Source organism: Arachis duranensis, chromosome 3 (assembly GCF_000817695.3).
Source record: "Arachis duranensis cultivar V14167 chromosome 3, aradu.V14167.gnm2.J7QH, whole genome shotgun sequence".
NCBI classification, from domain to species: Eukaryota; Viridiplantae; Streptophyta; class Magnoliopsida; order Fabales; family Fabaceae; genus Arachis; species Arachis duranensis.
Genome location: NC_029774.3, coordinates 50,090,573 through 50,114,320, shown reverse-complemented (window position 1 = coordinate 50,114,320; position 23,748 = coordinate 50,090,573). Strand labels below are relative to the sequence as shown.

Genomic DNA, 23,748 nt, shown 5'->3' with positions numbered 1-23,748 from the left:
CTCCGGACATTAGCTTTCCAACGCAAGTGGAACCGCATTATTTGGACCTCTGTAGCACAAGTTATGATCGTTTTAGTGCGAGAGGGTCAGGCTGACAGCTTTGCAGTTCCTTCAACTTCTTGTATTCTTTCCACTTTTGCATGCTTCCTTTCCATCATCTGAGAGATTCATGCCCTGTAATCCCTGAAATCACTTAACACACATATCACGACATCTAATGGTAACAAGAGAGGATTAATATTAGCAAATATAAGGCCAAAGAAGCATGTTTTCAATCATAGCACAAAATCAGGAAGGAGAATGTAAACCCATGCATTTAGTATGAATAAGTGTATGAAAAATCGATAAATCCACTCAAATAAGCACAAGATAAACCATAAAATAGTGGTTTATCAACCTCCCCACACTTAAACATTAGCATGTCCTCATGCTAAGCTCATGAGAAGCTATAAAGGAGTGAGGAGGAATGATAGAGAGTATGCAATGCAACCTATCTATGTGAATGCAACTACATGCAAAATGTTTCTACCTACTTGGTTAAAAGTGAATAAGTTCTTCAAGACAAATATGAATCAAATTCCATTAATTCAAATTATACAATAAAAAGCAAGTAAACTTGTAAGAAGATAGCTAATGAAAGCAGGGAACATAGAATCAAGCATTGAACCCTTACCGGTAGTGTATATCACTCTAGTCTCTCAGGTGTATAGGGTTATTCACTCTACTCTTCTCTAATCATGCTTTCTAAACTTTGTTCTTCATCTAACCAATCAACAAATATTTAATGTACTAATGCAAATATCATGAGGTCTTTTCAAAGTTGTAATGGGGCCAAGGCAAGGGTGAGGATATATGTATGGCTAAGTGAGCTATAAATTGAGTCTTTGAATAACCTGGGCTATCACCTAACATACATACATTCTATATAACTTCTAAAATCATGCCTAGCTACCCATAATTCCCACTTTTGTATCACATACTCATGTATCAACTTTTCTTTTAATTTGTGTCACATATGCATTGATCTTTTATTAACTTAACATTGGGGTAATTTTGCCCCCTTATTTATTTATTTATATTATATATTTTTTTCTCTTTTTTTTTCTTTTTTTTTTTGAGACATAAAACCTAAAATAACATACCAATGCATATGAAATTTTTAATTTTCTATTTTACATGAGTAGATACCCAAATTTTCCAATATTCAGAATTAGAAACATGATACATTCCCTTATTAACCCATGTTCCCACAGTTTCCCCACACTTAGTTGATGCACAACCTCTATCTTAAGCTAACCAAAGATTCAATTGAGATATTTAATTTATTTTTCTGCTTAAGGCTAGTGATGTGGTTATAGAACAGAAGGGGATTAAAAAGTTCAAAGTGGCTAACAAATGTAATTTAAAGGGTAGGCTTATTTGGGATAAGTAAGCTAAAACAAATAATGGCCTCAATCATATGCAAGCATGTAAATACACTAAATAATGGACATATAGAATGAAACAAAGCAAAGATTGCAATCATAGAGAAGAAAACACACAAGAATAAAATATTTATGGTTGAACAATGTAACCATGTAAATAAGCTCAAAGTCTCACAGGTTGTGTGTTCTGGCTTTTAACTATGTTCCAAATACAACTTTCAAACAAATTTAACACATAAAAAATTTTATTATTTTTTTTAATTTAAATTAGTGAAATTTTTCAAAAATAGGGTCTTAAAAAGAAACTTATTATTTTTCAACCAAGCAGTACTTAAATGCAAACAATTAACTACATATGCAATCTATTATGCAATGCAACAATAAACAAACAAAGAAAATAGAATATTGGTGTTGAGAAGAGAATAACTAACCCGTGGAGATCGGTATCGACCTCCCCACACTTAAAGATTGCACCGTCCTCGGTGCATGCTAAGATGTACAAGTGGACGGGGGTTGTTGTTCCTCAGCTGGTGCTCTTTTTGTTTCTTTCCTTGCCGGTGGTTTGGGAGTAGCTTTCTCTCTACCCTTCTTGGTGGCCATCCTGAAAAAGGGAGAAAGAAAAGGGACATGTAATTCAAATAGCTAGAACCGGGAGGAGGAAGATTTAAGTGATAATCAATGCCAAGGTAAGGGATAATGTCTTAAATACATGGTCGCGACTTCATGCAATTAGGACATCAATGGAAATATAGCAAGGCATATTAAATCAATTAGATGCAAGATGTGTAAAAGCATGCAGGCAAAGGCATGAGAAGCATAGGTCAAGCATCAATTGTTAAAATAAGCTGGATTAAAGAGTACTTGTATGATGACAATTGTGAATGATAATCTCAAATACAGGTGGATTACAAGTATTGTGAGTTAAAAGAGGAATGAAAGTAATAAATCCAAATATATATGAAAGCCAAATTTAAAATATCAATTATCAAACCAATCCTTATAATATCCACAAGCTCAGTTATAATAAAGTAAAATCCAAATAAAGCTCCAACACCAACATAAAAATGCATGAAAATAAAAAAAAGAAAGGAAGAAGAAAGAAGAAAGAGGGAAGAAGGAGGAAGGGGAAGAAAAAGATAAGATATTTTGGCAGATTAAGATAAGTTGTGCGCCGCTTGTGACGCGGATGCGTGAGTGACGCGTTCACGCGGGTAGCACATAAGTAAGGTGACGCGGGAGCGTCAGTCACGCGGACGCGTGACATGGTTTGTGTTAGTGGCGCGAGGGCACCTCGCGCTCGCACAACTCTCTGTTCGAAAATCATATTGCCACTTTTGAGGGTGACGCGGTCGCGTGGTTGACGCGATCGCGTGGATGGATAAATTATGAAAATGGCGCGGACGCGTGAGGTACGTGTTCGCGTGGCAAGGCTTGTACTTCTAGAACGAGTCCAGCCCAATTCTAGCTCAACTTTCGGCCATACACCCTTTTTACGTCGATTTACAGGGCCACGCGGTCGCGCGGGTGACGCAAACGCGTGGGGAGGCTATTTCGTTAATGACGCGAGCGCGTCATCCACACGGTCGCGTGGATTGATTTGTGCCAAAGGTACACCTCCAGCCACGCTCTTGCGTGACTCTCTATTCACTTTTCTTTTCTTTCCACTGCACTGGTGACGAGGACGCGTCAGCGACGCTGCCGCGTCGCGTGCGTGCTTTTTTTTATGCAGTATGCAGAATGCAATGCTTAATGTGAATGCTATGCATGATTCCAGGTTCAATAAAATAAAATAAAACTAAAAAACAAACAAAACTAAATAAAATTAAAATTGAAAAAGGAACGATCATACCATGGTGGGTTGTCTCCCACCTAGCACTTTTAGTTAAAGTCCTTAAGTTGGACATTTGGCGAGCTCCTTGTCATGGCGGCTTGTGCTTGAACTCATCTTGAAACTTCCACTAATGCTTGGTCTTCCAATAAGCTCTATCCATACTAAGTAAATTCCTCAAGCTTTGATGGAGTTCTTCACAAGCTTTGAGCTCCCAAAATTGATCCTCATATATTTCCGGATCCCAAATCTTGTTTCTACACCCGTCTTCAAGTTGATCATTATTGTTCCAGCCGGGTGGCTCAGCTTTAGAATTCTCACTGAAGCGTCCAAACAACGTCCTAGACCCATTCAATTGAGCTCTATACCAACCTTTGCGTTTAAACTTAAAGCTTCCAACCATAATGAACCTTGCAGGACAATTCTTACCACTGACCATCTTCCTCTTACTCTTAATGCCACAAAGAGTTCTAAGTTGACCATCCGTCTCCAGTAGCCCATATTCAAGTAGAATTAGAAAGCTAAGGCATATGAATTTTACCCACTTGAATGTTGTGAAGGATGATGGCAACGTAGGGGGAGGGGTTTCTAATGAACTTGCAAGCTCCACTCCCTTGTGCTCTTTTCTGACAACTTCCACCTCTTTATAAGCTTCTTCAATTTCAACCTCTTTCTCTTGGTGGCTTTCTTCCAATTCAATCTCTTCTTCATTGTTTACCAAGGGCATGGGAGGTTGTGCTTCTTCTTCTTTAAACTCCATATCAAGTCCAATGGAAGAGGATTCAAATGTAGATAAGAATTCATCAATGATTGAATCCATCTCTTGATCATCCCCTTCAAAGTCTTCAACCATGAGATGCCTTGGAGGTTGTACACCCTCCTCATCATCAGTTTTAAACGTCTTTGAAGGAGGCTCTATAACTTGACTTTCCCATGGAAGTTTTGCATCTCCTAAGTCTTCAATCACTGCCTCCTCTTTTTCTTCAAGAATTTCGGCTTCTTCCACTTGTTCCAATACCAAATCATGCTGCTCACTATCCACCGGAGTGCCTAACTTCTCCTTCCTGCTACGTTCTTCAGTAGATTCTCCACATGAAGCAATGGGGGTTCCTTGAATGTCCGAACATAGGAAAGGTAATCGATTTATTGCTTGATCCAGGTGTTTAAGTATGAAATCGTATTCATCCTTGATGATTTCCTGTTCGACTATTTCTTCATCTTCAAGTACAAAATCCTCCTTGTTGTCTTCTTTCACTAGTTCTTCAATCGCGCTGTCAACTTCAAGGGTCTCTACTACCTTCACCTTTAGTGCCTCCTCTAGCTCCTTATGAAGTATGGATTCGCGAAGATGATCCTCTCTCTGTTGTTCAATGTCAATAGTATCAGTGGGATCATGTTGCTCTTGGATTGATAGATGTTGGTGCTCTTCCATGGATGGTGTTGATGGGATGGGTGGATCATTATGTGGTTGAGATGGAAGTGCATTGGAGCTTGAGGGTTGAATACTGGGGGTATTTGGTGGTCTAATTTGGGCGGTGAGAGCTTGTATAGCAGAGTTTAGATCGGCAAATGCTTTCTCCATGGAGGTTTGGGGTGGATAGGATAGTTCATTTGTTGGGAGAAAAGGTTCATAACACGGAGGTGGTTCCTCTTGATAAGGATATGGAGATGGTGTATATTGAGGTTGTGGTTCTGGGTATGGTTCATATGGTGGTTGGTGTGGTGGACAAGGGTTGGGGTCATATGGAGGTGAATGGTGGAGAGGGGCTTGTGAGTGTGGTGGTTCATAGTTATGTTGTGAGGATGGTCTCTAAGCATATGGTGGGGCTTATTGGTAGCTACTAGGCGGTCCACCATATCTATCAGCTTGGTATGCATTGTAGAATGGTCTTTGTCTGTGATATCTAGGAAGGTGTTGTTGCCTAAAGGGTTGATCAGATCCTCTTGGCTCCGTCCATCTTTGATTGGTTTGACCTTGATGCATATTCCTGTTATAGCTTTCTCTTCCTGTAACATAGTTGTAACCAGACTCAAAGCCAAAGGGGTGAGAGTTCATAGTAGTAGGAGAAAATAAAAACAAAAACTAACAAAAAGAAAATATTTTGAAAAAGATATAATTTTTGAAAAAAAAATATAAGATATGATTTTGAAAAAGATATAATTTTTTTAAAAAGGATAAAATAAGATAAAAAGTTTTAAAATCTGAATTTTTTTTTGAAAAATATTTACAATAACCAATAATAAGGCACACGTTTGCAATTTCCCGACAACGGCGCCATTTTGAAGAAAGAACTTTTGCGTGGTCTAAAATTCAGAATAAATTCCCGTTGCAAGTATAGCTTCTAAACCAACAAAAGTCCTTTCTTACAAACGTTTTGGTTGTCACAAGTAACAAACCACTAAATAAATTGATAACCGAAGTATTTAAACCTCGGGTCGCCTTCTCAAGGAATTGCAGGGAAGTATGATTTATTATTGGTTATGAGTTTTGTAAATTGGGGGTTTTGAGAATGAGGAACAAATATGATAAATGACAAATAAAATAAATAAATGACTGTAAAATAAACTCTTGGCAAGGTATGAAAAATTGGAAGTCCTATCCTAGTTATCATTATCAATGATGATGAAAATTGAATCTTAATTCCATTTAGTTAACCTCTGCTGGTGCGAAGGAAGGTCAAGTGGCTAATTAGTTTGATCTTCAAATCCTAGTTAATTCCTAGAAAAAGATTGGGATTATAGAAGTTCAAGCTAATTTGCAAAGATAGCGATTATCGATCACGTTGAGTTTGATAACTCAAGAGTTACTGATTTTTTAACCAAAGCCAGGAATGTAGAAAGCTAAATTAAAATCATAAATATCTGGAATACCTCAAATAACATTCATTCAAAGCAGTCAAATCTAACATGGAAAATATTCATAAGCCAATTGGGCAACATCAAATAATCAACTAAAGTAATAAATAAAAGTAGAAAATAAATTAAAGGAACATTGAACCTGTGATGAAGAAGTTGAAATCCTAATCCTAATCCTAATCCTAAATCATAAGAGAGAGGAGAGAACCTCTCTCTCTAAAAACTACATCTAAAATGTAAAAAGTGTATTATGAATGTATGATTATGAATGAATGTATTTCCCCACTTTATAGCCTCTAATCTGTGCTTTCTGGGCCGAAAACTGGGTCAGAAACAACCCAGAAATCGCTAATTTCGAAATCTGGTATGTACAGGTCGCGGGAAAGTAATGCGGAAGCGTCGTCCACGCGTTTGCGTGGAATGAGATTCCCAGATGTGACGTGTCCGCGTGGAGCGCGCATTCGCATCACCTATCTATACGGACACTGTGGTGAATTATATATCAAATCAAAGTCCCGGACATTAGCTTTCCAACGAAGTGGAACCGCATCATTTGGACCTCTGTAGCTTAAGTTATGATTGTTTTAGTACGAGAGGGTCAGGCTGACAGCTTTGTAGTTCCTTCAACTTCTTGTATTCCTTCCACTTTTGCATGCTTCCTTTCCATCCTCTGAGCCATTCATGCCCTGTAATCCCTGGAATCACTTAACACACATATCACGGCATCTAATGGTAACAAGAGAGGATTAATATTAGTAAATATAAGGCCAAAGAAGCATGTTTTCAATCAGAGCACAAAATCAGGAAGGAGAATGTAAACCCATGCATTTAGTATGAATAAGTGTATGAAAGATTGATAAATCCACTCAATTAAGCACAAGATAAACCATAAAATAGTGGTTTATCAGTTGTCTTGCCAACTCTGATTGTAGTTCCCACCTTGATTCGGACGGTCGTAGAAATTATGGGTAGCCGCCAAGGTGTTGTCTTCTTGTTGGTGTTGAGGACATTCATCAGTGTAGTGAGAATAGTAAGCACATATTCCACACACTCTCTGAGGGACTAACTGTTGACAATTTTGATATGGAGGAGGCAGAGGTTATTGCTGATTAAGTTGGAGCTGCTTTAGTATATTGGTCATCTCTCCCATAGTCTTTGTAAGTGCAGCAGTCTCATTGCTAGAGGAAACTTCCGTAATATACTTGCGATGATTGTTCCTCTGCCTTACATTTCAGGGAGACTCAACTAGATCAGTGATCAGTTGTCACGCTTCTATCACCGTCTTGTACTTAGTCAGAGAGCATTACTCGCAGCATCTAAGAGGGTCTTGTCTCCAGGCTTCATGCCTTGGCTAAAGTAGCTAATCAACACCAGCTGGTCCATCATATGATGGGGACAAGAATCTAGGAGATTTCTGAAGTGTTCCCAATACTCGTAAAGAGTCTCTGATTCACCTTGAATGATATAGAAAATCTCCTTCCTCAATCTATCTGTAACCTCTGCTGAAAAGTACTTGTCCAGGAACTCCCTTCTGAGTGAGTCCCAATTAGTAACAACAGCTTCTGGTTGAGTGTAAAACCACTTCTTTGCCTTTCCCTCCAGAGAAAATAGGAAGGCGTATAGCCAGACGGCAGTCTCATCAGTATCATGCCGCCTAGTAGTTGAGCAGGCTGTCTGAAAATCCTTAAGATGCTTGATAGGCTCTTGAGCAGGTAAGCCATGAAACTTAGGCAGTAGATTGATCAAAGCAATCTTCAGTTCAAAGTCAGCAGTCAAGTTCGGATGACGCGCATGATATAATTGCAGTGTAAAGTCTAGAGCTTCTGCTTCCTTGAGAGTAATCCTCCTAGGCTCTGCCATAGTACCTGCACTTAAATCAACAGAAGAGGCGTCAATAGAATTAGCAAGTGAGGAACTAGTTTCTTCCCCGAATGACGTTGTAAGTTCAAGCTCAAATAAGACTGGTGAATTGGGTGAAACCCCTTCACCAGCCTCTAATAGAAGAAGAAAACTATTGCATAGTTTGGAATCAATCAAAATAGGCATCAATTCGTTGGTAGCATAGTCCAAACCAACAATGAATTCTCTTAATCAAATGTCAAAATTCAAAACAAATATAAACCGAGAGTATTAAAACCTTGTTTGTTCTACCTAGGGATGCAATCGAAGTGTTATACGCTTTCGGTTGGTAGGACAGAGAGGGGTTTTAGCAAAATCAACGAACAAAGGATTAAAAGAACCAAGCAATGAGCAAAATTGCGCATTAATGCAAGTAAAGAGAAAGCAAGATAAAATCTAGTGAAAAGGCTATAAATGCAAAAAAGAGCCTTGACTTGGGAATGAGGATCCAAGGAATCCTATCATTGCCATAACCACAACTATGGTAATTATCATGAGTCAATCTCACCTAGTCAATCCCAACCATCGAGGAGTAAGTCAAGCAAGCATAATTAACCTTAATCCATAAGTCCTAACCAACTTACCAAACTAGTTGATAAAAGGCTAGCGTAAATGGAAACAAGAATCAACTAACTACCCAAAACTACCATTAAATGTCGGACATTGTGACTCTAGTATCCTAGGAACACAAACCACTGGCCAAGGTGTGAAAATCTACTCAAAATCTAAAGTTGGCATTTTCACAAACACCTTGTGTGCATAAAAGTGGAACATGGGAAATTGCAAGGAAAATGAGAAAACTATAACCAACTCTCAACAAAACCAATTGTAAACAAGCAATCAAACATAAAGGAAGCATGAAACATAAAATTCATTAATCAAAACTTCAAGAAACACAAAATTACAATATGAACAAAGTAACTTGAACCAATAGGAAATGAAGGTAAAAGTTCTTTAATTAAGAAGAAATTGAGAGTACTTACAATTAAAGAAGTGAAATTAAAGATCAAAGCTTTCTATAAAATGCTACAAGAAAACTACATAAACCCTATGAGAGCTCTCTATTCTACACTACTCCTACTCCTAATAATATGAAGTTAAACTATCTAAGTGAGCTAAATCCTCCTTTTTTTTCAAATGTGTTGATATTCCCTTTATATAGCCTTTCATTTCAGCCTTCAAGCCTTCCAGAATTGCCCAAGAGACCTCCAAATTTGCGCAGCACATGTTTTATTAATGCAGTCACGTGCAGGGACCTGTGCAGATGCATAGGTGTGTACATCCGCACACTCAATTGAAAATTGACCTGTGAGTACGCACAGGTGCTTGTGCGCACGCACACATGGAAATTCTTGCTTGTGCGCACGCACGCACACTTCGCTGTGTGTGTTTTTCCTTGTTTTCTTCATGTTTTCTCTCTTGTACATGATTTCTTCCACTTTTGGCCATCCATTCTTGCCTTCAAGGCTTCAAATAACTCACAAAACATATCATGGCATCGAATGACATAAAAGTGGAATTAATTCGCTCTGTTGAAGCACAAAATTGTATGTTTTCAAATTTAGGATCAAATTAGGAATCAAACACAAAAGTATGCTATTTGAGTGCTTAAATGTGAGTTCATATGCTAGAATCTATTCAAATCAAGCAAAAATATATCAGAAAATATGGACTCATCAATTTCCCCACACTTAAACAATAGCATGTCCTCATGCTAAACCAACAAGGAGAATGATCAAAGGGTAATCAACTTATTAAATGCAACTATCTATATGCATGCAAGTATTTATATGCTATATATCTATCTATCTATCTATAATGTCATGTTGATTTGGTGAAAACAAGCAAGCAATCCAATTCCAAGCAAGTATAGGCAAGATAGGGCTAAGCAAGGAATTAATTCAATGCTACAGGATCTAGAGAATTGATTCACTTATCAAAATTAAGCAACTTGCAAGAATGTATGATAAAGAGAAGTGGAAGCATAGAATTGAGTAATCGAACCCTCACTAGGTGTGTATACACTCTAATCATTCGGTGCTTAGGGTCAATTCACTCAAAATCTTCTTTCAATCATGCTTTCAAGGATTTGCTTTCCATCTAACAGTCAACAAGCGAGTGATGCATGAGTGCAATTATCATGAGGACTTCATATGGTTGTAATGGGGTTAGGGTAAAGGTGGGATAGATATGGCCAAGTAGACTAATGCAATTGTATCCTCGATTAGTTTAAGTTCCACATCATCCTATATCAACCAATTCAAAACAAAAATGCAATCCTAACCTTCCATCATTTTCAATTCACTAACACTCACATATGCTTTTCACAAAGACATCCCACATGCAATTCTTTATTCATCTGTTTACTCTTTAGGGTGACTTTGCACCCTTTTTATGATGATGAGTTTTTTTTTAACTAGAATTGCATATGGTTTAAGTAGTTCATACATGAATGTTCCTATTTTCCAAGATTTTCAATGAATACCCAAAGCAAACATTTTCTTTTACTACCAAAGTTTTCCAAAGGATTCCCCCACACTTAAATGTAACACACTCCTTCAACCTAAGCTAATCAAGGATACAATCCAAGGTAATTCATGGTTTTCTGCTTATGGTTGTGATGTGCTAAAATCAAGAACAATGGGATAAATAAAGCTCAAAGGGGTTTAACAATGGTAAACGCAAAGGTAGGCTATATGGGAAAAGTAAGCTTTTAAACAAAGATGGCCTCAATCATGCTCAATGCAATTCAAAATATCAATAATTGGAAATAAAGAATCAAGCAAAACCAAGATTACAATAATAGAAGAGATATAACACACAATGAACAAAATTTGTGGTTAAGAATATGTAACCACTCAATATAGCTCAAAAACTCACAAGGTATTTGTTCTTTACTCTTCTATGTTCCAAAGAAATCCATTCAAGCAAGTTTGAAAAGAATAGTTTTCCAATCAATTCAATAGAAAGCCCAAAATTGTTGGAAAGTCCTGTTGTTTTTCACCAAAATTATTTCCTATATATGTATGTATGTATGTTGTGATGGATGCAAATTTTTTTTTTAAAATTTTCTAGTTCTTCTCCTAATTTTCAACAAGCAAAAAGGTAACATGAATAATTAGGATCAAAATGAGCTAGGCATCAGCTATTCAAAAGTACTAAAAGTGTCCATAAAAGCATCATAAAGATTAAAAATAAACTAACTGACAAGTGTTTGGAAGAGAATATTTACACCTAAAAATAGAAGATCCTCCCCCACACTTAGATGAAGCACAGTCCTCCGTGCCAAAAATGGACCGGGGTGATCAACTCTACGAAGTTCCACCGTCTGGCAGTTGTGGGTGGTGACAACGGTGGTAGACGATGATGTTGGTGGATGGATGGCTAGCGGGCTCGGGTCTATGCTCCTCAGATGTTTGCCCAGCTGGCTCTGATATGGTCTCAACAATTGGCTCGGCTACAACTGCTGGCTCCTCAACCATATGATCTGTAGGCTCTTCTACTGTGGCCTCTGCTCCAATCTGCTCCAGAGTTTCATCTGCCTGGCCTACTTCAGCTGCTGGCTCCTCTGCTGCTGGCTCCTTAGTCTGGGGCTCAGGCTCTGGTGTGTCTAGAGGAGGTGGCCCAGGATCGCGACCGTCAAACTTTGCCACTATCCACTGGGAGAGTTTCCAAGATCTCCCGACCTAGCTCATAGGGCGTCTGGAGTTGGGGTACAGGCACAGGAGGTGCTGGTGAGGCTGATGGCTCTGCTGAGGATGATGGCTCGGTGGTCTTCCTCTTCTTCTGTGGCGGTCCGTCATAGTTGCCGTAGGGAAGAAATGGCTGCTTGTTGATCAGGACGGACATCCAGTCCATCTGCCGTCTCTCTACTCCCGACAGAGTGGCCATTCTGGTGATCAACGATGGGAAGGGAATGTTGTACTTCTGCTACTGTGTCACCTTCCACATCGAATCTCTAATGAGAGGAAGAACAGAGATCCTCTTCCGCTCCAGAATGGCCCACAGGAGGACTGCCACACAGACCCTGATGTGCATGGCATGCGTGCTTGAAAGGAGATGATGATTTGTTGCCAGATCCTCGCCTCCGGGTTGAGATCAATGCACGTAATGCTCTACGGGACCGCATTTTCTCCCCTGCGGTACTCCCATCTGGCCTCAGGTGTGCCAATCTTCCTTAGGACAACATCTAGTGAAAGCTTGCCCGATAACAAATCTTTCACTATCTGAGTGTAGGCGTCACGTGCCGGAGGAATATGTGAAATACCTAAGAGGGCCTCTAAAGCAGTATTAGAGGTGTCCAGAGTGAGACCTCTGAGAAAAAATAGTGGGAGCATCCCTCTTCAGGAGATTTGCGTAAAATTCTTTGACAAGGTGTTCATTAACTTCCACTGGATCAAATTTTATGAACTTCCAATGATAAAAATTAAGTCTATCCAAAACTTTGTCTACATATTTCTCAGGCAAGTTAAGCTTTCGCTCATAGTGAAAAGCTTTGTTTTCTATTTTCTTATATTGCTCTTGGGTTTCAGCATTTATAAATGTGTCTGGTTGGGTACTGGGAAGTGCGGTAAAAGAGCGAGCCAAAGGGTTGGCTGTCTCTTTTCCTTTACGAGTCATCCTGAAAAAGGCAAAAACAAAATATAACTCAGGAGAACAGATAAAAGTCACAGGAAGAAGAAGGATATAATCAAACAGTTCAAGTAAGAGCTAATAAGGTAAACAAAGACTAAATCAAGGGATAACATGTATAAAGAAGGTAAAGACTCAAAAGAAGTGTATTTTCCCAAGATTAAGCAACCTAAGCAACAAGTGAATGAGCGGACAAACAATAAAAGCATGGGTATGACTTAGGTGCATTATGCAAGTGAATTAAATTGAAAGAAATTGATTATTGCAATTGTGCTTTGGAAATTGAAGAGTCTGGAAAAATTAGCACAAAAAGAAAAATCAAAGTCAGAGTGAAAACCTGCGCATATTCATGCTAAGAGGATAAGGAATGAGCACATATACATAGCTTTTTATCCCAAAGCAGTGTCGGATTGAAAAACAAGGTGCATTACTAAAAAACATAACGGAACAAGTTGCTATGCATATTGTCATGGATGTTAAAGGTACATGAATAAGCACTTGGTCAATTCACAAAACATACATTATATGTACTGTTGGAAAAGGTACCAAACAGATTCCAAGATTCCAAGTTTAATTCTCGTTGGGTGTGCGAGCAAAAGGAATGCGCAGTCAGCATATAATGCAGTAATTCAGCTTGCTATGCACTTAAAAGTACCAAATAGAATGATGAAAGTTATGATTTTCAATCCGGTTTGGCTTTAAGAACAAAATCAAAAGTGTATAGTTGGCAGGTTAAAGGATGATATGCACAGCCAAATTGGCATCAAACAAGATAATCACAAAGCAAAATGAAGTTTAGATTGATGCTTCAGCCAAATGAACACAAAGTGCATTAACCAAATCAGGTAGTATTCAAAATCAACAGGAACTTGCACAATTAGAAAGCAACAATGCAAAATCGAAGCAAACTACAAAATCTGTGTTGATCGGACACAGAAGATAAGTCAAAAATTCCTATTCAGCATTTCAACAAGCATAACATGTGCAAAAATTATGATCAGCAATCTCAGATTAGTAAATATGGTAACAGTCATAGCATTCAGGGTATAAGCAAAAACAACAGCAACATCATTCAGTCTCAGCAACATTCAACACTACGCATTACATATGCAATCCAGAACACAAGTCATCTAATCCTAAAACCACCTAGTAACTAGAACAAAGTAAAAAAAAAACAGAAATGAACAGAAGCAGTAAAATGAAGCAGGAATCAAGAAGAAATGAAACAGGGCAGAGGATAGGAAACCTGTAATGCAAAGGAGAAAAGGAAGTGGATAGAGGACGGGGAGATGGTGAACGTCGCGGTGGCACAGAAGCTCGCTGCCGATGATGCTGCTCGCCGAGCTGAGGGACGCGGCTTAGGGCTGGCACGGTGGCGATGTGGCAGCGGAGACAGGGAAGAGAGAGGAGGGGGAAAATGTAGGGGAGAGAGAGAGGGCGACGGCAGTGGCAGCGTTGTCACCGACGGAGGTTGGACGTGGGGTGGAGGAAAGTGAAGCGTGACCCTTCCTCTTTTCGAATTAACGTTCGAAGAGGGGTTATGCACACTGATAAACCACTATTTTATGGTTTATCTTGTGCTCAATTGAGTGGTTTTTTTCAACTCTTTACCCACTTATTCATACTATTTGCATGGTTTTACATTTGCCTTCCTAATTATGTGCTTTGATTGAAAACATGCTTCTTTGGCCTTAAGTTCCCTATGTTTAATCCTCTCTTATTACCATTAGATTCCTTGATATGTGTGTTAAGTGATTTCAGAGATTACAGGGCAGGAATGGCTCAGAGGATGAAAAGGAAGCATGCAAAAGTGGAAGGAATACAAGAAGTTGGAGAAATTGCTAAGCTGTCCAGCCTGACCTCTTCGCACTCAAACGGCTATAACTTTAGCTACAGAGGTCCAAATGACGCAGTTCCAGTTGCATTGGAAAGCTAACGTCCGGGACTTCGATTTGATACATAACTTGACATAGCTGCCCTGAAGTTATGCGACGCAAACACGTGAATGACATGCCCACGTCGCATCTACAAACTTCAATCCGCGCGGACGCGTGGATGACGCCTCCGCGTCACTTGGCCGCGACCTGTACGGATCAGAAAGCACTGGGAGTGACTTCTGGGTTGTTTTTGACCCAGTTTTCGGCCCAGAGAACACAGATTAGAGGCTATAAAGTGGGGGAATACATCTATTCAATAATTATGCTTTTCATAATTCATAATTTTAGGTTTTAGATGTAGTTTTTAGAGAGAGAGGTTCTCTCCTCTCTCTTAGGTTTTAGGATTAGTATTCCTCTTAAAGGATTTAGGATTCAACTCTTTATTAGGTTCAATATTTCCTTTACTTTATATTTATCTCTTATTTTCAGATACTTTAATGCTTTTATTGGTATTTGATTTATGTTGCCCAATTGGCTTATGAACTTTTCATGTTAGGATTATACATTATTGAGATGTTTTCAGATTTATGATTTCAATTCAGCTTTCCACATTCTTGCCTTTGGTTAGGAAATCAGTAACTCTTGAGTTATCAAACTCAACGTGATCGATAGCCGGTATCTTTACTAATTAGCTTGAACTTCTATAATCCCAATCTTTTCCTAGGAATTAACTAGGATTTGAAGATCAAACTAATTAGCCACTTGACCTTCCTTTGCAACAGCAGAGGTTAACTAAATGGAGTCAAGATTCAATTTTCGTCATCATTGATAAGGATAACTAGGATAGGCCTTCCAATTTCTCACACCTTGCCAAGAGTTTATTTTACAGTCATTTATTTAGTTTACTTGTCATTTATCATATCTGCTCCTCATTCCGAGGTTTAAATACTTCGGTTATCAATTTATTTAGGGGTTTGTTACTTGTGACAACCAAAACGTTTGTAAGAAAGGTTGATTGCTTGGTTTAGTAACTATACTTACAACGAGAGTTTACTATAACCTCTAAACCATCAATCTTCAGTTCTTTCAAAATGGCGCCGTTGCCGGGGAATTGCAAACGTGTGCCTTATTATTGGTTATTGTAAATATTTTTCAAAAAAAAATTTCATAATTTTTTTTTAAAAAAAATTTATCTTATCTTATCTTATTTTTCAAAATTCAAATCTTTTTCAAAAAAAAAATATATCTTTTTCAAAATCTTATCTTATCTTATTTCAAAAATCATATCTTTCTCAAAATATTTTTCTTATCTTTTTCTTTTTCATATCTTTTTCAAAATATTTTCTTTTTATTAGTTTTTGTTCCTATTTTTTTCCTACTACTATGAGCTCTCACCCCTTTGGCTATGAGTCTGGTTACAATTATGTTGCAGGAAGAGGAGATTACAATGAGAATGGGTATCAAGGTTGGAAGTATCAAAGATGGGAGGAGCCAGAAGGATTTGATCAACCCTCATGGCAACAACCACCTCCAATGGACTATCAACAACCATTCTGTGATGCATACCAAGATAACGGCTATGGTGAGCACTCTTTTGATTATCAACAACCATCACTATACGCCTATGAACCCCCTCCTCAACATAGCTTTGGACCACCATACTCACAAGCCCCTTACCATCAAACACCCTCATATGATCCTAACCTTCAACCACCATACCAACCATCTTATGAGCCAAATGAACCATATATAGAACCACCACAATTCCACCCCAATTATTCCCAAGAACCACCACCTCAATATACACCATCTCCATATCCATCAATCCAAGAGCACTATGCTCTTACTTATGATACCCAAGCGAAAAAAGAATCAACGGATCGTCTCAAGGAAACTGCGGATCAATTTCACGCAACCCTTCATCAATTGAATTAAGCGATAAATCAATTAGCTTCCCAACGTTCGGACACTCAAGGAACCCCCATGGCTTCATGTGGACAATCTAATGAAGAACGTAGCATGAAAGAGACACTAGAGACTCCAGTGGACAATAAGGAGCATGACTTTGTACTGGAACAAGTGGAGGAAGCTATAATAGTTGCAGAGAAAGAAGTGGTTGAAGATTTAGGAGATGCAGAACCTCCACGGGAACCTCAAGTCATAGAACCCTCTTCTAAGGAGTTTGAATTTGTTGTTGAGGAGGGTGTACAATCTCCAAGGCATATCACAGTTGAAGACTTGGAAGAACTTGATCAAGAAATGGAGATTCAAGAAGAAGAAGCACAACCTCCCATGCCCTTGAAAAGCAATGAAGAGGAGATTGAATTGGAAGAAAGCTACCAAGAGGAAGAGGTTAAAATTGAAGAAGCTTGCAAAGAGGTGGTAGTTATCAGAAAAGAGCACAAGGAGTGGAGCTTGCAAATTCATTAGAAACACCTCCCCCTAAGTTGCCATCATCCTTCACAACATTCAAGTGGGTAAAATTCATATCCCTTAGCTTTCTAATCCCACTTGAATATGGGCTACTGGAAATGGATGGTCAACTTAGAGCTCTTTGTGGCATTAAGAGTAAGAGGAAGATGGTCAGTCGTAAGAATTGTTCTGCAAGGTTCATCATGGTTGGAAGCTTTAAGTTTAAACGCAAAGGTTGGTGCAAAGCTCAACTGAATGGGTCTAGGAAGCTGTTTGGTAGCTACAGTGAGAATTCAAATTGCTTATTACCCAGCTGGAAAGATACAGATCCCAACACAAATGGGTGTAAAAGCAAGATTTGGGATCCTAGAATCTGCTCTGACATTTGTCACCCCGGGAGCCTAAGAATCTGTTTGAAGCTTCTTAAGGGCTTTACATGCCTAGTTTAGGACCCCGGAGGTTACTGGAGATACAAACATTGGTGGAGATTCCTGGATGAGTTCAAGCACAGGCCACCATAACAGGGAACTCACCAAATGTCCAACTTAAGGACTTTAACTAAAAGTGCTAGGTTCCATGGTATGATCGTTCCTTTTTCATTTTTATTTAGTTTTATTTGTTTTCAAGTTTTATTTTATTTTTCATTGAACCTGGAATTGCTCATAACAATCATATCATTTTGCATTCTGCATACTGCATTTAAAAAAAATGCACGCAATGCGGCAGCGTCACTAACGCGTCCGCGTCACCAGTGCGTTATGAAGAAAAGAAAGTTGAACAGAGAGTCACGCGAAAGCGTGGTTGGAGGCGTGCCCTTGGCACAGTTTGCCCACGCGACCGCGTCACTGACGCGTCCGCGTCCTATGGAAAATAAGCCTCCCACGCGTCTGCGTCACCCACGCGACCGCGTGGCCCTGTAAATCGACGTAAAAAGGGTGTATGGCCGAAAGTTGAGCTGGAATTGGGCTGGACTCGTGCTCGAAGCCCAAGCCTTCCCACGCGAACGCGTGCCCCACGCGTCCGCGTCATTTTTTAAAATTGGTCATTCACGCGATCGCGTCAACCACGCGACCGCGTCACCCAAAATTTGGCAAAATAATATTTTGAACAGAGAGTTGTGCGAGCGCGAGGCTGCCCTCGCGCCAGTAGCATAAAACGTGTCAGGCGACCGCGTGACCGCCGCGATCGCGTCGATTAACTTCAAACGCAAGTCACGCGACTGCGTGCCCTACGCGTCCGCGTCGCTTGGGCCGCACAGCTTATCCTAATTTGCCAAATATCTTATCTTTTCTTCCCCAATCCTAATTTTTCCCTCCCTCCTTTCTTACTCACTTCTTTCCCTTCTTATTCTTCTTTTCTTTCATTTCATTCAATTTATTTGCATACCCTCATTCATTGCATTATCTTCATTGGTGTTGGAAATTTATTTGGGTCATTGTGGATTGTTGCAAAATTGTTTGGCAATTATATATTAATTTTTAAAGGGTTGCTTGCATGTTCAATTTATTATTTTTATTAGATTATTTACCATGCATGCTAAGTGTTTGTGAAAGCGCCCGTATGGCATTATGAACTGTTTTTCAATATCTTTTATCCTACTACTCTGAATGCTTGCTTTTCACGAAACCCTTTTTCATATCATATTCATTACATATAATTGTCATTACAAATATGTTGTTAGCTTGAAAGACTTGGTAATCTAAATTGGACATTGAATGCTTGATCTATGCTACTCATGCCTTTACCAGCATGCCAATAAATATCTTGCATTTAATTGTTATTACATGCACTTGCTATATTTCCATTCATGAACTTTTCACATGTAGTCATGACCATGTAGTAACGTCATTCTTCTTTATTGTGCATTGATTACCACCTTTCCCGCTCTCTTCCTTGCTCTAACCCTTAGCTTTCAAAGTTACTTTCTTTTTCCCTTTTTCGGGATGGCCACCAAGAAGGGTAAAGAGAAAGCTACTCCTAAACCACCGGCAAGGAAAGGAACAAAAAGAGCCCTAGCTTAGGAACCACAACCCCCATCCACTTGCACATCTTAGCATGCACCGAGGACGGTGCAATCTTTAAGTGTGGGGAGGTCGATACCGACTTCCAGGGGTTAGTTACCTTCTTTTCAACACCAATGCTCTATTTTCTTAATTTGTTAATTGTTGCATTGGCATGTTTGTTTGATTTTATGCATTTAGCTACTGCTTGGTTAAAGTAATGAGTTTCTTCTTAAGACCCTATTTTTGAAAAAAAAAATTTTACTAATTTAAATCAAAATTTAAATGTTAAATTTGTTTGGAAGTTGTATTTGGAACATAGTTAATAGCTAGAACACACAACCTGTGAGATTTTGATCTTAATTGTATGGTTACATTATTTAACCATAAAATTTTATTCTTGTGTGTTTTTCTTCTCTATGATTGTAATCTTTATTTTGTTCCAATCTATATATCCAATATTTAGTGTATTTACATGCTTGCATATGATTGAGGCCATTACTTATTTTAGCTCACTTATCCCAAATAAGCCTACCCTTTAAATTACCTTTGTTAGCCACTTTGAGTTTTTTAATCCCCTTCTGTTCAACAACCACATCACTAGCCTTAAGCAGAAAAATAAATTAAATATCCCAATTGAATCTTTGGTTAGCTTAAGACAGAGATTGTGTATCAACTAAGTGTGGGAAAACTGTGGGAACATAGGTTAATAAGGGAATGTATCATGTTTCTAATTTATTTAAATATTGGGAATTTGGGAACCTACTCATGTAAAACAGAAAATTAAAAAAAAATTCCATATGCATTGATATGTTATTTTAGTTTTTATGTCTCTATAAAAAAAAGAGAAAAGAAAAAAATATAATATAAATAAATAAATAAGGGGAGAAAATTACCCCAATGTTATGTTAATGAAAGATCAATTCATATGTGACACAAATCAAAAGAAAAGTTGACACATGAGTATGTGATATAAAAGTGGGAATTATGGGTAGTTAGACATGATTTTAGAAATTATATAGAATGTATGTATGTTAGGTGATAGCTCAGGTTACTCAAAGATTCAATTTATAGCTCACTTAACCATACATATATCCTCACCCTTGCCTTGGCCCCATTACAACCTTGAAAAGACCTCATGATGTTTGCATTAGTACATTAAATATTTGATGATTGGTTAGATGAAGAACAAAATTTAGAAAGCATGATTAGAGAAGAGTAGAGTGAATAACCCTATACACCTGAAAGACTAGAGTGATATACACTACCGGTAAGGGTTCAATGCTTAATTCTATATTCCCTGCTTTCATGAGCTATCTTCTTACAAGTTTACTTGTCTTTTATTGTATAATTTGAATTAGTGAAATCTGATTTATGTTTGTCTTGAAAAGCTTATTTACCTTTAACGAAGTAGGTAGAAACATTCTGCATGTAGTTGCATTCATATAGATAGGTTGCATTTCATACATTGTACCATTCCTCTTCACTCTCTTATAGCTTCTCTTGAGCTTATCATGAGGACATGCTAATGTTTAAGTGTGGGGAGGTTGATAAACCACTATTTTATGGTTTATCTTGTGCTCAATTGAGTGGTTTTTATCAACTCTTTACCCACTTATTCATACTATTTGTATGGTTTTACATTTGCCTTCCTAATTATGTGCTTTGATTGAAAACATGCTTCTTTGGCCTTAAGTTCCCTATGTTTAATCCTCTCTTATTACCATTAGATGCCTTGATATGTGTGTTAAAGTGATTTCAGAGATTACAGGGCAGGAATGGCTCAGAGGATGGAAAGGAAGCATGCAAAAGTGGAAGGAATACAAGAAGTTGGAGAAATTGCTAAGCTATCCAGCCTGACCTCTTCGCACTCAAACGGCTATAACTTTAGCTACAGAGGTTCAAATGACGCGGTTCTAGTTGCATTGGAAAGCTAACGTCCGGACTTTGATTTGATATATAATTTGCTATAGCTGCCCCGAAGTTAGGTGACGCGAACGCGTGAATGACGTGCCCACGTCGCATCTGCAAACTTCAATCCGCGCGGACGTGTGGATGACGCCTCCGCGTCACTTGGCCGCGACCTGTACTGACCAGAAAGTACTGGGAGTGACTTCTGGGTTGTTTTTGATCCAGTTTTTGGCCCAGAGAACACAAATTAGAGACTATAAAGTGGGAGAATACATCCATTCATAATTATGCTTTTCATAATTCATAATTTTAGGTTTTAGATGTAGTTTTTAGAAAGAGAGGTTCTTTCCTCTCTCTTAGGTTTTAGGATTAGGATTCCTCTTAAAGGATTTAGGATTCAACTCTTTATCAGGTTCAATATTTCCTTTACTTTATATTTATCTCTTATTTTCAGATACTTTAATGCTTTTATTGATATTTGATTTATGTTGCCCAATTGGCTTATGAACTTTTCATGTTAGGATTATACATTATTGAGATGTTTTCAGATTTATGATTTCAATTCAGCTTTCCATATTCTTGGCTTTGGTTAGGAAATCAGTAACTCTTGAGTTATCAAACTCAACGTGATCGATAACCGGTATCTTTACTAATTAGCTTGAACTTCTATAATCCCAATCTTTTCCTAGGAATTAACTAGGATTTGAAGATCAAACTAATTAGCCACTTGACCTTCCTTTGCAACAGCAGAGGTTAACTAAGTGGAATCAAGATTCAATTTTTGTCATCATTGATAAGGATAACTAGGATAGGCCTTCCAATTTCTCACACCTTGCCAAGAGTTTATTTTACAGTCATTTATTTATTTTACTTGTCATTTATTTTATTTGTTCCTCATTCTCAAAACCCCCAAATTACAAACTCATAACCAATAATAAGAACATACATCCCTGTAATTCCTTGAGAAGACGACTCGAGGTTTAAATACTTCGGTTATCAATTTATTTAGGGGTTTGTTACTTGTGACAACCAAAACGTTTGTACGAAGGGATTTCTGTTGGTTCAGAATCTATACTTACAACGCGACTTTATAAAATTCTTTACTAGCAAAAATCCTAATGTCACACACACACATGGACGTGCGGACGCTGCGAGCAGAAGGCGTAATGCGACTTGTGCGGACGCACAAGGAGGTGTGCGCTCGCACATAAGGGAAAAAGAGGGGGTGGGTTCACACGCACAGCTTGTGCGTGCGCTGCGACCAGAGGGTTGGTTCTATGCTGTGCGTGCGTTCAGCTCTATGCGCACGCACAAAGGGTTTTTTTTAAGGTGGACGTTTGCGGCCGCACGCATGGTGTGCGGACGTATAGGAGGGAAAAGGTGATGACAAGTCATCATATACCCATTTTTCAAGCTAATTTCACTTGTTTTATTAGTCTTTATGCACTTTCTTGCATCCTAAGTAAGTGATTTGGAGTGAAAATGCATAACTTCTTTAAATCAAGAAACTACTATTAATTTGATGCTAATTCATAAGGTTTAAGCTAATTTTAATTGAATTTTAATTGATTCATAAGCCTTGTGAATTTAGTGATACTTTGAGTGGTTGTTTTGGTTTATTGTAGGTGAAGAAAAGAAGAAAAGAAAAAGCGTGGCTTAAGAAAGCGTGGTCCAAGAGAGAAGAAGTGTGGCGCATAAGAGGAGGGAGCAAGCATTGCCCTCCACAAGGGAACACTGCCCTCTAGGAGGGCAACATGAGCAAGCAAGCCAAGAGAAGCAACGCTGCCCTGCCCACGACAAGGGCAGAGCACAAAATTGTGCCTTGGATCAAAGAAAGTAAAAACCTTGCCCTGCCCTCCACAAGGGTAGTATCGGGCTCTCCAAAGGGAAAAATTCAAAGAAAAAGTTCACCATTGCTTGCCACAAGAGTCGAACACGGAACCATGAGGAAACAAGAAACTAAGTCTCACTTTGGTGCCAAGAATATCAAAGAAAAGAAGTAGCGTGCGCGTCACACAAGGATCGAACACGGGGCTTCAACTTGGAAACATTGCCCTGCCCTCCGCAAGGGCAGGACAGCATTTTGTTGTGGCACGGCCAGCGCACCATTCTGGCGCACCAAGGGAGCTTTGGCAGCATCATAGCGCACGGCCAGCGCACCAAACTGGCGCACCAAAAATTTCTGCCCTGCCCTCCCTCCACAAGGGCAGGGCAGCATCCTGCAGCACCAACTCGCACACCACGCTCGCACCAAGGCAGCACGCATCAATTCCTGCCCTGCCCTCCACAAGGGCAGGGCAGCCTCCTGGAAGCAATTTTTCATGGGCTTGAAAATTGGATTAAAAATCCAATTTAACTCATTTCTTCACCAAATCAAAAGCCCATCCAAATCCCAAGATCCAAGAATAGAAAGTGTATAAATAGGAGATAGTTTGATGTAATTAGGACCTTTTCCTTTACTTTTGAACTTTGAATTTTCCTTTGAACCATTACTTTTATTTTGAGCTTTTGAACTTTCTCTTAGGGACTTCACTGAGATTTCAGAGAATTGGGGAGGAGAATTGATCTCTCTTCTTCCTCGTTCTTGTGTGGGCATTTTTATTTTTCTTGTTTGAGTTTTGGGTGTGAAGAATTGAGGAAATTCTGTCTCAATCTCCATTCAAAATCTCTTTAATTCTTCTTCTGCATAATTAAGTTGAATTTCAATTCCTTTACTGCTTCTTCTTCAATTTCTTGTTAATTGCTTTGTGGGCTTGGATCTGGGAAGGTAATTGAGATCTAGACTTTGCTATCTAGTCTCTTGAGTCCTGAGATCCCATTTTCCTTGTTGGTTCTTCTTTGAACCTCTGCTTCAAGTTAATTCCCATTTCTGTTTGAATTCTAGTTGTTTCTAATTCAATTTCTGCTTA

The 23,748-nt window shown here is 38.7% G+C and overlaps 1 protein-coding gene across 1 annotated transcript; it reads right to left on the bottom strand.

Moving 5' to 3' along the window:
- Window positions 1-11,318: 11,318 nt before the first annotated feature.
- Window positions 11,319-11,898, bottom strand: LOC107479188 (uncharacterized). Its single transcript, XM_016099334.1, has 2 exons — window positions 11,725-11,898; window positions 11,319-11,666 (listed from the first exon to the last, which is right to left on the bottom strand). Exons 1-2 carry the CDS (start codon window positions 11,896-11,898, stop codon window positions 11,319-11,321), a joined length of 522 nt encoding a protein of 173 aa, XP_015954820.1.
- Between the last annotated feature and the right edge of the window lie 11,850 nt (window positions 11,899-23,748).